Here is a 17,975-nt window from a genome sequence, read left to right on the forward strand (position 1 = left end):
TAAGTACCTCATTAACAAACGAGTCATGCTTTGTATGTGTCTGTGTGTGTGTGTGTGTGCGTGTATGTATAAAAGTATGTGTGAGTAACACTTGTCTTTCTAAGATAAGTTTGGTTAAGTACCTCATTAACAAACGAGTCATGCTTCGTATGTGTGACTGATATATATAGCTTTTTAGGAGACTAAAAAGCTTTTTTGACCATAAGATTGAGCGGCCACAAGTTAAGTTTGGATGACCAGACGTTTGAATGAGCACAAACTCAATCAAATGTTAACATGGTAGAGGATAAACTTTGATGAGATGATGTGGCAGATGATAGAATTCAATCAATTGATGTGGATACGTTCGGGCAACCATAAGCTAACTAGTAGAACAAATCTGGATTGAAAAATGGCATGGAAGGCTTTTGGTTGACTACAAATAGTTCCGTGCGATTAGAAATCACATAATTGCCGATGAACAAACACCGGATAAATTGTGGATCAGTTGACCGAAAAATGATTTCGGGCAACCCTAAAACTAGTATAAAAGGCCCTCGATAGTGAACATCAGAATTCATTCATTCATCAAGTCCATCTCTCATAATTCATTTTACAAGAGCTCGATACACTCAAAAGCTACATTATGTTCGTCTAGAAAGCTTTTCTCTAGGCAATGAAGCAATAGTTTAGTAATCTTGTTTATTTATTTAATTATCTATATAGCATGTCTAGATTTATTTATATTTGGTTATTGTGCTTTACTTATTATTTAATATTGTGTCAAATATTTGTTATAGAAAGGTTTCTCCGCCTCTAAGTTTATTTTAGAAAGGAGAAAAGATAATGACATTTTCGAGGAACGATCCACCTAATGGATTAATAGATCGTGGGATAAGAACCTGAAGGTTTCATACCACATTAAACACGCATGTCACTTAGCTCTTGTTTTATTACTTGCGTCTTTTATTTTCCATTGCGTATTTTAACTTGATCCAATTAATTTTGAAAATCACTATTCACCACCCCATTTGTCAACCTCAATGATTCTATAATGAGTTAGCAGATTGAATATTATGATTTATGAAATGGCTGCAAAAGTGGAGAGTTGAAGAACTAATATTGATCTTTCAAATATTAGAAAATTCATCTAACCCAGCCAAAAAGGTTGAAATGGAGAATTCTAGTCATGCTGAAAATTTTCAATCAAGACAACACTAAAAAAAGTGTTGAGCAACTCTCCAACTACAGACCATATAAAGGATTAAGGGATTTCAAAATAGTGATATGGAACAATTTGTAAGGGCATAGGTGTAGAATAGTGCATAAACATGTTCTACGACAGATGAATTAGATCGAAAGCAAGACCGAGAAACAAATAGCATACTTCTTCATAACTGTTTGGGAATATGCGTACCTGTGCCATGCTTGCTCATAGCTAAAAATTGAACTTCGTACAAGCTTCACCTCAAAGGTTAAGTTAGAAACTGTAGAATGTCGAGCAGTTCCAGTAAAAACGAGTGGAGTAAATTTTAATTGTTTATTTTCATCTACATACCAGTTCTTTGTAAAGCACCAAAGAATGGTTCATCCGTCTTAGTACTTGCATATATGACCAACGGTTTTGCCTGATACTTCACTAGATCAGCAACAAAGCAAGGAAGTTATCAGGTAGGAATAACTTGCATGCTTTCAGTGGCAAGAACAAAAAAAAACCACTTACCTAGGTCAACCAGAGGAAAATCTCCACTCCCATCTTCCCAGAACTCAACAACAAAAAGTTGGTTTGTGCATGAATCATAATATGCCACTCCAACTCTTAAAACAAGACAATGTAAGTCATCAATAGAGAAGAATAATTATTCCAGATGGCTGGAGTACTCATGAACACTGAAGAGTACCAAATCAAGCAGTTTCAAAAATAAAAAATGAGATAACACAGTACAGGGTACATTTTCAGCAAGACAAATGTGCCGAATAGAGCAGACACAATATCAAAACACAAAAACCAGAGCATAAACTATGGGATAGAACTCCAGACAAAGAGTCCATTGACATGCCAAAACCATAGTCTTCAAATGGAATGCAAATATGCAACCAAGGAAGGATTAGAAAACAAGTAGCAAGGTTCACCAGAATCATATGTTGCCAATATATCTGAATTTGACAAGGCAGAAATATTTCTCCATCCTACTTCAAAAAATAATAATCCACCTATAGTAGATACATTTGTAGAGAAAAAAAGTTGATTAATGTGTTTAAGATTTCAATAAATTCTAGCCATAAGCGGGACATAATGTCATTTGGTAGACTCTCAACAACTGATGGCAGATGGTATGTTTGACCAATAAACCTACTCATTTTCAGTTAAAGTTGAAAATGAGCCTTTCATCACATAACAAAACTGAAATATCTACATGATCCAGCCTCCATAATCAGCATCAGTATAAATGTTTATTAAAATCTTCCAAACTTGGTACATGCATCCAACAAAAGGTAGCAGTGATACTAAATCCTTGTAGTGACCCTGTAACATTATCTAATTCAAGAGGCCTAAATAAGAATATGAACCAATGATTACAAAACAACGAGGTGGATATCAACTTATTAAAAAACAACTAAGTTTTTTTAATATAATGGTCCTTCAAGAATACTGGTACAAGCGTCATAAAATACAGAGTGACACAAAAAAAAATCAGAAATTATTTTAAATAAATTAACCATGAAATGAAGTATGAGTTGCATAAACAAAAATGATCCACACATCACTAGCGATCTAGTGTTGAATGTTGCTCATGGAGAGCTGAGATCAAATAGCAAACCCTAATTAGAGAACACGACTTTATGATGATGAAAACAACTACATGTAATCGTTCATTGATATTGATAATGGGCCCATCGCCATGTCAAATATACGGAAACCACCAAACATGTTAAATTAATTGCTCACCGACGTCCATGTACGACGCAAGCCATATAGACCTGCATAAAATGTACTTTAGCGAATACAGCAAAATAAAAACATTCAAATTTGTTCAGGTAAGTGTGTTGATAAAACACCAAATATTAAACTTCATGGAAGGTCTTCATGTACGAAAGGGATTGATGTGTTAAAACAAACAAAAAAAAGGGTTTATAAACATAATATTATGATTCATCGGTAGCATATCCTGATCGCATTTTCCCAGAAAACTGAAACAGAGGATATGTTGGGGTTTTCGCGACGTCCTAGAAGAAATCGAATGATCCTATGATGAACAGAGAAAATACTGCACCGATAGGAGATTGACCTGCGACTCCTCCACCGTCTGCGACTTCCTCTTCCATCCCCATACGCCGATCGATCTGCCCTCGAGTGTGAGTGAGCGAGCGGGAAGGCTAGTGGTGAGATTTTATAGGTTGGAACAATAAGGTTAAATAACCATACGATTAGGATTCCCCGGTAGCATATCCTGATCGCATTGTCCCAGAAAACTGAATCAAATGATATGTTGGGGTTTTCCTACGATCTCGATCCAAAACGCGACCAAAAAGCATATGCATCGAAAGATAAATCCATTGTCCGAGAAGAAATCAAATGATCCAATGATGAACAGAGAAAATAATGCTCCGATAGGAGATTGACCTGCGACTCCTCCACCGTCTCTGCGACTTCCTCTTCAATCTCCATACGCCGATCGATCTGCCTCGAGTGTGAGTGGGCGAGCGGAAAGTCGAGGGGTGGGATTTTATAGGTTGCAACTTCGAACGGGCGTCGGGTCCGTAACGTGTCACGGGACTTTCTAGAAACCATTGGATTTTAATTTGAAATATGGTTAATGTACAATTAAAAAATATCTTTATCGGAGCGGTTTCGGGTCTTTCTAGAAATCATTGGATTCGATTCGTGAACAAATATTCATTAACAGCTTGTTAATATTCCTATGATAAAATTTATGTTTTAGATAAAAAAAATGCTTGAATTTCCTCCAAGAAAAAATATGAAAAAATAAAATAAAATAAAATAGATATCTAAAAGATAATTATCTATTTCCTCATTTACACGCAACAATTACTATTGTATTGCTAAAAAAGAAGAAAAAATAACAGTAAAATTATATATATATATATATATATATATATATATATATATATATATATATATATATATATATATATATATATATTAGGTTATAAAATCAATTAAATTTTTTTATAAAATATTTCTTACGTACAGAGAAAGTTTCATTTGCACACCTCGTTTGCGGCCCGGCCCGGCCCGGCCCTTTGACGAAGGTGCATGAGCTAGAGAAAGCCCAAATTAGTTTTCACAAGATACCGTCACTCTCTGTGAGTGGGTAGGCCATACGTTACCTTCAGGAGATCTCCTAGATGGAAAGTGGTGGCCGTTAGATGGTGGGCGAGTTAAAGGTCCATCGTTTCTAGTGGTGGTGTCTGGATCCCCCATGTTGTCTCGCTGCCTTTTTTTTCTTAATTTTACGCCATTCCTCTCCCTCTTCTGGAGCAGCGGCTTTTGGCGTTTGGAGTCGAGGTATTTGGAAATCCCCAAAGCGATCTCAATTACCAGACGATCGATCGAGGGTACCATTTCTCTGTGTTTTGTAGAGAACTTTCATGGCACTTCACCCCATTTTTGAATCTAGCTTGCGATTTGGTTCGCCATTTTAAGCATCGGAGGCTTCCTTTTGATCATTTTTGTTATTTGTACTCTTGGCATCCTGATTGTATATTTTTTTTTGGAGGCATTTTGTTTGCTTTATCAATTGGGTTGATTCGCTGCAAGTGAGGGCAAGTTACATTATATTGCGTGTTGGGCAAATGGCTTTGTTCCTTTTTCGTGTAGCGATCGGTTTTGCTTGTAATTTTGGATGGTCAGTTCGTTCAACTGGTTTGTAGTTTTTCCCCCTGTTCCTACCAGCATACCTGATTGTTTTCTAGGGAAATTATTCCAAGTATGTTAACAATTGGTACATATTTTTCCAGTTTAAGTTTTCCATAATTTTAGAATGGAAAGAATTTGTGAATATCTTCACTGAATGGATGGACGATCTTTTGTTTTGGTTGCATGATGCCATGATCTGCTACTTATAGTTGTTTACCCATAGTCAAAGTACGAGTTTGGGGCATAATAGCATCTCTATCCTTTAGTAGTGTTTGACCCAAACTCTTAATGCAATGGTCTCTTATTTTTTGAATGATTGGATAGAGATGCAATGTTAACCTTTATTTTAACCATATCTTAAAAAGTATATTTTGATGTTACAACAACTATACTATGTTTTTTTAGTTGAGGTTTGACATGATTTATTGCAGCCGGCCAAACTAAGAGCCATGGTTTCATAAGATCTTTACACATTTGTATGTGTGTGTATTTAATTTCTCTTTCCTTGCTTTGGAAAGTCAGACTATAATTTTTGGGACTTTTCGTTCATACACTAAAAGAATAGTGAGGGTCTGATTTTTTTGAATTTGTATTTGATTCTAATAAAAAGTGGAATCTACTTGTTCACTTGTGGACTTTAGTCTGTTACGTAAAACACTTCTGTATATCTTAAATACTTGTTTACTTTTGCCTATTTTTCTTAGATTTTGTTCTTCTCTATCTGAAGCATTCTGTTTGTGTACTGAAACTTAGAGACAATCATATAATCTCTTTTTGTGTTTTCATTTTGGTAAAATATCTTGTAACCCATTTATCTTCTCAGCACACATACTGGGAAGAATGGATGTGGATTCTCTTAACATTGAGGATGGGGTCCCATTCAAAGAGGAGTTGAATGATAGCTCATATGGAAATAAAGACGAAGAGAAGGTGAACAGTTTTAATGAAGCTGATGGAGAACAAGAAGGGATGCAAGCTTTTGCAGATCAAGAGAAGCTTAGTTCCCCTGTACTTCCTGTTGCTGTTGTTAGTGAAGGACTGCAATCACCTACTTCCATACCAAACTTGGCAAATTCATCATCTCACATAAACAAAAATGAAGAACCAGGTGAGCATCATTTGCCATTTGAGTCTGATGACCATTCACAAGTTGAGTGCGTTTCTAATGAAAATGTTGAAAAGAATAGTCATAGCTTTGAGGAACGGACCTCAAATGTTGGGGATCATGAATGCCATGATGAGGAACAAGGAGCTAGTGATAACAGTCATTCTGGTGATCTTCATGATGTTGAGGCTGATCAAATAGTGAAAGACGAAAGGACAGTAGTAGATTCATCTCATTTGCCTATTGAGAATGATTTCAACTCTCAATCTGAAAAGCCTGAGTTTGATAATGATGTAATCAAAGGTGGAAATGCCTGTAACAGTATGGCTGAGAAAGAAGATGATCATATAGTTGGTGTTGCAAACTTGGATGACAGAGAACCCCTTAGCGATAGTTTTGTCGTGCAATCTCTGCCAACTGATAGAAGCTCACAACCATCTTCAGTAGAGAGGGAATTATCTGTCCATACAGAAAAATCTGCCAACCCCAATCCATTGGCAGTAGGAGAGCACCTACCAACCAAGGTCAATGAGCAAAAATTAGCTCGTTCCCCCAAACATACACCTTCTGAAAAGCACTCTGTGAAGCGAAAGAGAGATTCTCAAGATAGTGTATCTCCTCCTCCAAGACTTAAATCTTCTCGAGGAAGAGCAACATATAAAGAAGCTCATCACAGAGATTCTTCTCCAAGAAAAAGGACATCAGCTTCACCTCGAAGCCGGGAATCTCCACATAGGAAGGAGAGGCCAACATCTCGGTCACCTGTTAGGCGGAAAGATACTTCTGCTTCTGGATACAGGAGAGATCACCATGGTAGATCTCGCTCCAGATCTCCCTATTCAAGGGATCATCATAGAAGGTCTCCAAGGTGAGTTTGTTTTTCAATTTTAGTTGAAGCATCTATGTAAATGTGCATTCCTTATAAAGGTTCATAGTTAGAGTAGCAAGTTATAGAGTGGTGAAAACTATGAGAAAACAACTTTTATTATAATTTAAGTCCGGTTGGATTAGCATGCCTCAACTTGTAATGGACTGATAAAATGGTATTTAAAAAATTTATTCTTCAGTTGCTGATTGCTTTTTTCCCGCAATCTTTTTGATTGTGCTAGTCAGTATTGAACTTAATGATTAATCAAGGCAGATTGGATCTTTGTCACTCTTCTGTATTCTACTCAAAGGCTTATTCAACATCATTGTAATTTAGGGTGTCTACATAAATCTTACCCCTCCATTAAGCAAGTAATATCACCTGTACTATTTATATCGAGGAAATAGTTTTGCTTTACAATGTTGTCTTTGGTTGCACTTTACCCCCTCTTCAACTCTAATAATAAATTCCATTCTAACTATGAAATATATCAATTATCTTTGAACATATTCACACCATCTGAACCTATTTTTCATCATTTTATCAACTATTATGGTTGCAAAATTGCTCTCGAAATTATTTTGTTTCCCAAAATAAATTGTTCTTAATTTTAATCCCATGCATCCATCTTAGCATATTCATCACTCTTATATTTAATTTTTGCACGTATTATTTCCCAACAATTTAACACTTTGACACATAAAGTATGGCAAACAATGCCACAGTTTTGTAAGAAAAAAAAATTGCCTTACAGGGATATGACAATCACACAAGACTTTAGAAGCTTTTCTACATTTTGACCATTCATTCTTTTCCTATTAATTATGATTTCATTAATTTCCCACCTTGTTGAATTATAATTATAGGTTTATTATTTAGTAATTAGTTATTTATTTCTTTATTGAATAGGAGACGGCATTCTCCAAGGTATAGATCTCCTCCACCTAGTAATCATTCTCGTCATTGGTCATCCAAAAGGCCATGGTCACCACCAACTAACCGCAACACTGGAGTGGGTAAGCCCGGGAGGAATTTATTTGTTGCAGGTTTTAGCTATGTTACCACTGAAAGAGATTTGGAAAAGAAATTTTCTAGGTATGGACGTGTAACAGATGTTCGGATTGTTCGGGATAAAAGGTGAATTTTATAATTCAATGAACACCTCATTACTTGTAATTACTCACTGCCATGGTATTTTTATGCTGTTGTAGTGTTGTGCTAATGGATCACATGAACTGGCTCAATTTGGCCTATTTATTATATTACCTGAGTATTCAACTTTATCAGTCAATTTTATCTGAAATATCAAACATTTATATATTTGGAGGATGAGTAATATAGACTACCTGTTTAAGTTGAGGTTATTTAGTTCATTTCTAGAGATTGCTTGATGTCATTATGTTCCCAACTAGCTACTAAGATCATCCTTTTCTTTTCTGTTGATAGTGAAACATACAAGACAGCTACTATTGTTTGCCTGGGTTAGATTTCCCTGTTCCTGTAGTGTACAATTTATGCTTGAATTTAGTGTCATTACTTGATATTTTCTATTATTAAATGACCTATTTGTATCATTGTATGACCACTGCTTCAGTTCCTCTCAAAAAAGAATGATATGACGTAAATTTTTGTTCATAAATATACACATGCTTGCCCCCTTTCCCTATCCAGCATAATTCTATACAATGAAATTCCAACTCTATCCTGATCTATATGTGACTGTCAAAAACTAGCAAATTCCTTCTTTGTACCCACATTCATTAGGCTATGCCTGCTTGCCAAAAATTCTACATCTACAACTAATTACAGAGTAATAGCAGAACTAACATTCTATATCAAATATCTAAAAGGCTTATCTTCCATTTGGTGTAGGTGACTGGTGTTGTTTTATTTGGTGATCCTCATTAGATTGTTCTTCATTCCTTGGAATAGCTTCCTTAATTGTTTTACTTCTCAAACCTTTTAGTTGTCATACTCCAGTGATTGCAAACATTCTCTTTACTGATTGGTATCATTTTTTTCATTCAGACAGCTTTTGAGGTAGGGTGTATGGACCGCCTAATTGATGCTTTCTTTTCATGGATGAACTGTTGCCCTTAAGATTCAGTTTCGTTTGTTGATCCTAAATGATGCTAAAAGTCAAGATTTTTTAAAAATTTATTTTAGACACTGTGTTATACTGTGTAGGCAAATCAATGTATCGCTGCCAGATGATTAGGAAGTCAGATTACAAGGTTCACTTTTTTTAATGGTTTACAAACTCTAATTCTATTTAGTCACTTGCATACAGTTTGTGTTGGAAGGAAAGGAATGAATGGAAATAGAACAAGATCCATTTTTTACTTGGGAAGAAAGGGTTAAGAGAAATTTTATTCCTTCACATTTTTCATTTGCCTAAAACAGGCAGAAGAACCTCTGATCAACATAGCAAATTAAGTAGCATTACTTCATTATGGTTCATCCAAGTAAATAAGAAAAATGGAGGTCGCTGGAAGAGAGATAATATAACTCTGGTTTCTCACTTACACTATTTCCTTGGTCTCCTACTTCCCTCTTCCAAGTAACAATTCGCGATTAGCAAATTGTCAGAGGAACCTATAAGCAACTTGCTGAAAAATTTCAGTCCCACTGACTGTATTAATTTAAATCATTGATCCTCCTATTGTCTTTTATGCAATTGACTCTATCAATTAAACTGTATCAATTCTTCGATTCTGAGTGAAATTAGGTTATTTGTTAAGTTTTCTTTGATTTTTGTCTTGCAAATGTTTCCGTTAGGTTGTAATTGTGGCAGTACATATTTGTTTAATTTTTGATAAATTTGAATTCCAAACTTCATACCTTTTTCAGTTGATCTCTCTTTCCGCTCCATTTTTCTCTCCATATTTCTGCTTCTAAAATTTATAGCTAAATGTACAGATCCGGGGATTCTCGTGGCTTTGGATTTTTATCCTTGGAAAAGGATGAAGATGCCGATGCTGCAATACGCGCTCTTGATCAATCTGAGTGGAATGGAAGGATTGTTCTGGTGGAGAAATCCAAGAGTCCGGGGCACTGAAAGATTTCTCTGCATTGCTGCCATAGTCAAGAAAGATCGAAGAGCTTTCAGTTTTGTTTTGGATCGGTATTGGTTCCAAGTTCCAAACATATGACATTGATCATGCTATACTGCCAAGTATTACTCAGTAACGAACTCTTTGATCTTGTAGTATGTCTCTGTTTTCAGCTTGTCATAGAATGTTTATTCTCTTTATGGAAGTGTTGTGGACAAATATTTAGGGTGTATACAACTGCAACAATATGTAATTTGAATTTTCAATCAAATAATTTCTGCACATGAAACATTCTTCAAGGGTTTATCATCAGATAGAGACCATCAGTGTTCCTTCCCTTTCTGTGAAGTTCCACCTATGGCAAACGCCTGAGGCCTAAATCTACTATTTTGAAGATCATTTCTTTCATGCGTTGCTATCTTTTTGACACCCATTGCAGTGGTGTGTTTTTTCACATGATTTATTAAATCATTTTTTCTAGTTATTTAACTTTTATGAATACAACTTATCAGTTAATAGAACTTAAATTTTGAGCTAAATTTGCAGCTCGGTGCGGAGCAGCCCATAAATTACCTTTGCCTACAGTGTCAACACGAAGGTGGCCGGCATGCTGCACCAGCTCGCTCTTCAACTCGCCTCGACGGAGGTGGCCGGCATGCGTGCCTTCGATCATTTTTCAGGAAACACAAATGGAATGTCATTTTGGCTGGTTCAAGGATCCTCCCGTCCTTGTACATGGCGGTTTGTTTTGAAAACGTTTAAAATTATATGGGCAATCTTGATAAAAAGTCAACTCCACTTTGATCCAATCAAAACCAAAAAAAAAAACTCAATTTCGAGCATTACTGATTCGACGGCGATCATGATGTATCCACATCAATATCTATTTCTATCTTCTTGGTGTCGCAGAATAAGCTTGAACTGGTGTGTTGAATTCGTGCGTGCCTCATGGAAGCCAGCGTTAATGGAAATTATCGTTGTTCTGAGATCACTAATCAAGTCGAAGGAAGCTTCTTCGGGCATCTGAGCTCTGAGATTTTTTTTTTTTTTAGTTCCTGCCACATCAAATGTCATCTAAAAAAATATAAAATTTTACTATTCTCTCCGCAATTTAAAAATCTCTATACAATTTTTTTTTTAAGTACATTACAAATTACATATTTTTGTTTATTATTTTTTATTTAATATTTATATATAATTTTTATTTAATATTTTAATTAATTATATGATCTTTAATTTAATTTATAATTTATAATTAATATATTAATTAACTTAGATTTTTAGTTTAATTAATTTTTAAAATTTTATTTAATATTTAGTTAATTTAATTATAATTATTTGTATATTTTTTAATTTATGAATGCATTTAATTTTTAAAAAAATAATTTACTAACCATATTATTAAAAAAATATATATTTATATAAAAGAAATAAAAAGTATAATTTTAATCATTAATTAGGGACTCCGTGAGAAAAAATTTAATTCAAGTTTTTTTATTAAGCTTTTTGTAATTTGACAGATTCTCAAAAATCGTAGAGCCCTTTGCTTATTTTCTAGTGATCGATTCATCATTAATTAGCATTAATCATGCCACCTGATCCTGTCTAGAAGGGTCCAATGATGGGCTATTCGTGATCTGGCGTGAAAGTTGACTTGTTCTGAGAACTCTATGAAACATTTGCCTATGGAACCTCCATGATCTACGGACAATCGATAAAAAAGAGAAAAATATCATTAGTAAGCAAATCAGGGAAGGGTCATTGACACAACTACTCTGACGATCAAGTAAGAAACAGTAGTGAGGCAAAAACAAACAAATAAAGACAAGTATGTAGATATTTGCGCGTACCTACACCAGCTAAGGACCCCTTTTATAATGTCTCTCAAAACCTCCGCATTTAATAAGGCATTATCTTGCTATAAGTCATTTTGTCCTATCACCATGTTATACAGTATGTAGCAGTCACATCATAGGCGTGGGGAGAGTATGTGTCATATATTGCATATATGCATATTGATATGATTTTCTCACTCTAACAAACCCACGTATTGTATTAATGGCGAAAAATAGGTTTTAGGACTAAGGGTTATTTGAGCTGTTGGGGCGTTAGGTAAAAGATGTGCTTCTCATAGAGTCTATTTATATATGTAACCTAAATGGGTTGTAGCAACAACCCCCAAAGGGGATAGAATTTCATGGGGGATTTAACAAGCCCATGTTGATCCCTTTATAACCTGTCCGATCGATTGGGCTGATCGAGAGAGGGGGAGCAGAGCTACAAGTGAGTCCGGTCCAATCTGAGAATGAGGCTCATAGAGAGTCATTTGATCAGCATGGCCAATCATGAGAGAGTGAGCAAAGCCCCGAGTAAGTTCGGTCCAAGTTAGGAATGGGGCTCATAGAGAGTCGTCCGATCGACAAGGCTGATCGGGAGAGGGGGAGTAGAGCCTCAAGCGAGTCAAGTCCTAACTGAGAATGAGACTCACATAGAGTTGTCCAATCGACAAAGTCAATCGGGAGAGAGAGAGAGAGCAGAGCCCCGAGCGAGTCCGGCTTGAGCCAGGAATGAGGCTCATAGAGAGCCATCTGATTGGTAGGGCCGATCGGGAGAGGGGGAGTAGAGCCCCGTGCGAGTCCCATCCGAACAGGGAATGAGGCTCACAGGGAGTCATCTGATCAGTAAAGTCGATCAGGAGAGGGGGAGTAGAGCCCTGAACGAGTTCAGTCCGAGTAGGGAATGAGGCTCATAGAGAGTCGTCCCATCGATAAGGCCGATCGGGAGAGGGGGAGCAGAACCCCAATCAAGTCCGATCCAAGCCGGGAATGAGGCTCATAGAAAGTCGTCCATCGATCGGGAGAGGGGGAGCATAGCCCCCGAGCAAGTCCGTTCGAACCGAGAATGGGGCTCATAGAAAGTCGTCCGATCGGCAGGGCTGATGAGAGAGGGGGAGCACAGTCCGAGTGAGTCCGATCTGAATTGGGAATGAGGCTTATAGAGAGCCATTTGACTGACTTGGAGAGGGGGAACGGAGCCTCGAGCGAGTCCGGTCCGAACCAGAAATGGAGCTCATAGAGAGTTGTCTGACCGGCAGAGCAATTTGGAGAGGGGGAGCAGAGCCCCGACCGAGCCCGGTCCTAGCCGAGAATGAGGCTCTTAGAGAGTTGTCCAACCGGCAAAGCCGATCAAGAGAGAGAGAGTAGAGCCCCGAGCAAGTCCGATCTGAGCCGGGAATGAGGCTCATAGAGAGTCATTCGATTGGTAGGGTCGATCGGGAGAGAGGGAGTAGAGTCTCAAGTGAGTTCCGTCCAAGCTGGGAATGAGGCTCATAGAGTCGTCGATTGGCAAAGCCGATCAGGAGAGGAGGAGTAGAGCCCCAAGCGAGTTGGGTCTGAGTCAGGAATGTTGCTCATAGAGAGCCGTTAGATCGATAGGGTCGATCGGGAGAGGGGGAGTAGAGCCCAATCGAGTCTGATCCGAACCGGAAATGAATGAAGCTCATAGAGAGTTGTCCGATCGGTAGGGTCGATCGGGAGAGGGGGAGTAGAGCCCCAAGCGAGTCTCAAATCATGAATGAGACTCATGGAGACCTGTCTAATCGGCAGAGCCAATTGAGAGAGGGGGAGCACAGTCCCGAGCGAGCCCAGTTCGAACCAGGAATGAGACTCATAGAAAGCCGTTTGATTGGTAGGGCCGACCGGGAGAGGGGGAGCAAAGCCCTAAGTGAGTCCTGTCCGAGCCTAAAATAAAACTTATAGAGAATTATCCGATCGATAGAGTAATTAAGAGAGGGGGAGCAGAGTCGGAGTGAGTCTAGTCCAAGTCCAAAATTGAACTCATAGAAAATCATCCGATCGATACGACCGATAGAAAAGGAGTCATCGATCCGAGCCACCTCTTGGACCCCACTAAAAGACCCTCCCATATTCTCCGTATCACCATCTTGACACCTTCACCATTAAACATCATCACAGCGTGATATTTGTTCAAGGTAAAACATTATATAAAAACCTGTCGACAATATATAAAATCATGGCGTTCTTTAGAATAAATATCAAAACTTATAATTTTCCTCTTATTTAGCATGATATAAGAAAAACATTTTTCATTTCTGAACTTGACCTAGATCCGACAACTTACTTATCACGACAGATTCAGTGCGGCCCCCTATTAAGCTATTTGACAGACATCCAATACTTTCTTTCATACGGTACTATAAGATAGAATCTACCCTCTCAATCCCAATGATTCTATATGGTCAGCTTTATCGGATAAAAAGATGATTTATTTATCCTATATTCATTTCAATCTATCCCTAAATCAATATAAAAGAGATAAATAATAGATGACTATTAATCATTAGTGTAAATGGTCAAGATATAAGAGAGTATTTGAATGCGTCAAATTTCGACGCTAAAATTTCATATAATAATATTTTATACTTTAACTATCGTACCATTTCGAAGAAAGAGTTATATGGTCGGTTTTATGATCCTCTACAAGGAGCCAATACTTTCTTCCATTGACCTCTCTGGTAGTGACAAATTATTCGGTAATTTACTCGAACATTTCAAATCTCAGTGCGCAGATGTACCTGTATAACTGCATTATAAAATTCCTAGCTACAATGACAAATTATTCAATAATTTACCTAAGCATTTTAAATCCCAATTACAAATGTACTATATTGCATTTTCTTACAGTGGGACGAAAAATCTATTGCTCTTCTAAATTTAGAAGGATAGATATAAGGAGGAAGGCTATCCGTCTCTGAAATTAATTATTCAATAATTAATAAAATCCCAGCTACAGTGCTAAATTATTCCAATTTTATTATATTTTACTTTTACGGAAATAAAAAACCTATCGTTCATGCTTCTTTCTAAATTTTTCCCAATGCAGAAGTCTAGTAGTATTTTTTGATTACGCCTTTCACCAGAGAAAAAAATTCTTATATATAAATAGGTCATAGCTAGAGTTTAAATTAGTGATAATTTAAATATCTTATCATGACACCATGACCCATAAGACTTTCAAATTTTCCCAATGAACATACAAAAGTAATTGTCAGTCTTCGGAATTAATTGAGGGTAAGACTAGATATATCTGTGATGCGGTGATGATGAGGGTCCCATCCTGTTATCACGGTGGAGGTCAAAGTCAAGATGATCAATAGGTGGATGGTGTTAGTTGGTCGGACAAGGCATACTCCGACTGGGGCTCAAGCATCGACTGATCGTCTTCGACATATGAAATAATCAAACAGACGCTCAAGGGACGTGCAGAAGCTGAGCCGAACGGCTCCTTCGCTTTGCTTAACAGCAGACTCGACATCAGATGAACACGTCGACAGTGAACTGCGTGTTGAGCGACTATCCCACTCGGCCTAGCAATAGAGCATATGGACAGTGGGCTTCCTGTCGAGCGACTATCCCGCTCGGCCCGACAACAGACGACACTTGGACAGTGGACTTTCAGCCGAGTGGCTAGTACGCTCGACGCGACAGTGAACTTTCAGTTGAACGAATATCCCGCACAGCGTGACAGTAAACAGCGCAAGAATAGCAGAATTCCGGCCGAGCAACCACTTCGCTTGTCCAAGCAACAAACACAGCAGGATATCTTTTGATATCCTTTTGGGAGCTAGTGCCGCTAACAGGCGGCATGGTCAGATAGAAGATCATACGACAAGAGCTTTCATTATCACTTCAGAGATATGCTCGGCCCGTTAAGGTACTGTGTCAGGGACATTTTACTGACATATCTTTTCAGGAGAAGCTTTGTAATGCGTGCTCGCCTGGGGGAAGCATACACGCGCGCTTTCGGGGCTCTATATAAAGGGGGGTCTAAGCATCCGCGGAGGTATGCTTCCAGTAGGGATCCTCTGGTCCGCAAATTGCGGACCATGAGATGGTACACTACATGAGGACTCTTGATTTGGATGAATCCCACTTTTAAGTAGGTGGGGTCCATCCAAATCAAAGTTCTAAAAAAGTGGATCATCCCCTGGTCCGTAATTTACGGACTAGAGGATTCGTGCTCGTATGTTTTATATGCGATTTTTACTGTTGCGCTACATGTCTCGTTACTTCTTGCTTCACTGGAGACTGACTTAAGTGTCGGAAGGTCATCGCCGGAGACTCTTTCCCTGACTCGACACTGACACTACTTATATTATAGGCGGGAGTAAAGTTCAGATCATAAGAAATCAGTAGAAACATCATATCTCTAATATCGATCTCCTCTCGGACAAAATCAATGATAAAAAAAATACTTTCTTCCGTAGAGTGTTGTTCTTCGTATTGACTTACTGTCAACTTGATTTCGGCAGATAAATTAAAGATGGCGTGGGGAGAAAAGGAAATTATTTATTAAATTTAAAAGAGAACAATTACTTTTTAAAATTATTAAAAAGTATGCCTCTTTCTTTTTAAATATGAAATGCGCAATTTAAATATCCTGGTAGAATCGGTTCAATGGCAAAAACGTTATTCGGCAAATTTAATTGATTTTTTTCAACCTAATAAAAATAGAAAATTAAATAAAAACATGATGACATCCAACTCAGCCCCGTTGGATCTTAATCGAACCAACAAAAATCCAACTCCGTTTCGAAAGCAAACAGGAAAGCGACGACGCAACATACGGAGCGCGTGATTAGGAAGGAAGTCTTCATCGATCATTATTAGTAACAATAATAATTTAGATACCGCTCAAATTTCCCGTTCACATGGGCCATTTAACGATCCAACCACTAGATTCCTTCCCGCGGCCCGTTCACACCTTGTCGGTCGGTTTCCGCGCCGCGGGCCCCCGACTGCCTATTCGTCCGTCGACGCTGACTTGGCGCTCGACGACCCAGTCCTCTGTTTGGTCCTTCCATTTCCCGATCAGTTTGACCATTTCCGATGGCGCCCCCCACCTTCTCTTACCTTCTCCGCCCACTGCTATTTCGCCTATAAATTCACCGCCTTTCCGTCGTTCTTATCCCTTCAGACGCTGTCCATTCAGTTCGAGCCCCGGAGAACACGAAACGAAAAAGAATTGAGAGATGGGCAATTGCATCGGTTTGCAGAAGCCGGTGACGTGGGTAGACGACGGCGACGGCGACGACGACTGGGGATTCGCGACGCGCAAGCTCTCAAGAAAGCATCAAGAGGGAGCGGCGACAGTTGACATTGAGGAGCAGGTGAATGCCGCGGCGAAGTCGACGGAGATCAGGATCAAGATCAGCAAGAAGCAACTGGAGGAGCTGCTGAAGCAGGTGGAGGCGGAGGGCTTGCCGCTGCTGCAAGTTCTCGCCGGCTTAGGCGAGGTCGAGAGGCATTGGAGGCCGAAGCTACAGAGCATACCGGAAGTAGCGGAGTAGAATGAGATCTGTTGTGTGATTATATGTGGCTCATCGTTTTCTCCATTTTAGCAAGTGTTTTGTGAATATGTATAAATCAGGAAGAAATATAGTGCAAAGATACATATAAACTTTTTAGTGTTTAGATTTTTTTTTTTAAATTTAGTGGAATACTGATCACTAAGTTGAACACATAAAAACTATGCAGTGGAACTCAAAACCATCCGAAACACAATTGGATGCACAATCCATCACAATATGAACATTTTTACCAGTAATTTATTGCTCTTTGTTTTCTTTTCTTGATTAATACGTGCCTTGCAACTTTAATTGTTGGTACGTTTAGCCAATTCATGCTGATTAATACGTTTGGTAAAGGTCTCTGAAAAAAGCAACTATAATTATGAAGAATATATTCTCGAAAGGCCCTGTTGAACAGAAGTATGCATATACCACTTCAGGTATTGATATTGAACTGGGAAGATTTGTTGTACAATTGAGCATTTTAAGTAGCATATATCCCGTACGTCTTATACTCATCTCATTTCTTTATTCAGAGTTTTGCTCTGTTTTGGATATGTAGCTCTAAGCTGTAATTTACAAAAGCTATGAATGCATCTCCAATTCTACGCTACCATCTTTTAATCCAGCCAAAAAATGAAATTATAATTGAATTTCATCAAGTTGAACTTATCCTGTGCCACATGAGATAAATATCGGTATGGCTATCTACACACATC

The 17,975-nt window shown here is 38.0% G+C and overlaps 3 protein-coding genes across 7 annotated transcripts in view; 2 read left to right on the forward strand and 1 right to left on the reverse strand.

The window, feature by feature from the left end:
* Positions 1-3,676, reverse strand: part of LOC122028127 (DNA mismatch repair protein MSH5) — a 37,696-nt gene extending 34,020 nt beyond the window's left edge. For 2 of the 5 annotated variants that reach the window (XM_042587143.1, XM_042587138.1), the window contains exons 1-5: positions 3,605-3,676; positions 2,930-2,961; positions 1,703-1,797; positions 1,538-1,618; positions 1,397-1,466 (exon numbers count right to left, since the gene is read on the reverse strand). In XM_042587143.1, the coding sequence (XP_042443077.1) occupies positions 1,397-1,466; positions 1,538-1,618; positions 1,703-1,797; positions 2,930-2,961; positions 3,605-3,649 (323 nt within the window). In that variant the 5' untranslated portion in view covers positions 3,650-3,676. Of the gene's footprint in view, positions 1-1,396; positions 1,467-1,537; positions 1,619-1,702; positions 1,798-2,929; positions 2,962-3,604 lie in introns of those variants that run through there. The other 3 variants (XM_042587140.1, XM_042587142.1, XM_042587141.1) reach the window with 3 other exon arrangements.
* Positions 3,677-4,358: 682 nt separating this feature from the next.
* Positions 4,359-10,169, forward strand: LOC122027061 (serine/arginine repetitive matrix protein 1-like). Its single transcript, XM_042585871.1, has 4 exons — positions 4,359-4,560; positions 5,685-6,834; positions 7,744-7,971; positions 9,754-10,169. The coding sequence occupies exons 1-4, from the start codon at positions 4,425-4,427 to the stop codon at positions 9,890-9,892; spliced, it is 1,653 nt and encodes a 550-aa protein (XP_042441805.1). The 5' UTR covers positions 4,359-4,424; the 3' UTR covers positions 9,893-10,169.
* Positions 10,170-16,938: 6,769 nt separating this feature from the next.
* On the forward strand, positions 16,939-17,256 carry LOC122028016. The gene has a single exon (XM_042587033.1). The coding sequence runs from the start codon at positions 16,939-16,941 to the stop codon at positions 17,254-17,256; it is 318 nt and encodes a 105-aa protein (XP_042442967.1).
* Positions 17,257-17,975: the final 719 nt, after the last annotated feature.

This window comes from Zingiber officinale, chromosome 10A (assembly GCF_018446385.1).
Source record: "Zingiber officinale cultivar Zhangliang chromosome 10A, Zo_v1.1, whole genome shotgun sequence".
NCBI classification, from domain to species: Eukaryota; Viridiplantae; Streptophyta; class Magnoliopsida; order Zingiberales; family Zingiberaceae; genus Zingiber; species Zingiber officinale.

Bases quoted from the DNA above. Each gene is read 5' to 3' on its own strand.
- LOC122027061 (XM_042585871.1), top strand. From the start codon at position 4,425: ATGTTGTCTCGCTGCCTTTTTTTTCTTAATTTTACGCCATTCCTCTCC. The intron at 4,561-5,684 runs GTACCATTTCTC...TTATCTTCTCAG, and splicing joins TACCAGACGATCGATCGAGG to CACACATACTGGGAAGAATG. The intron at 7,972-9,753 runs GTGAATTTTATA...CTAAATGTACAG, and splicing joins CGGATTGTTCGGGATAAAAG to ATCCGGGGATTCTCGTGGCT.
- LOC122028016 (XM_042587033.1), top strand. From the start codon at position 16,939: ATGGGCAATTGCATCGGTTTGCAGAAGCCGGTGACGTGGGTAGACGAC.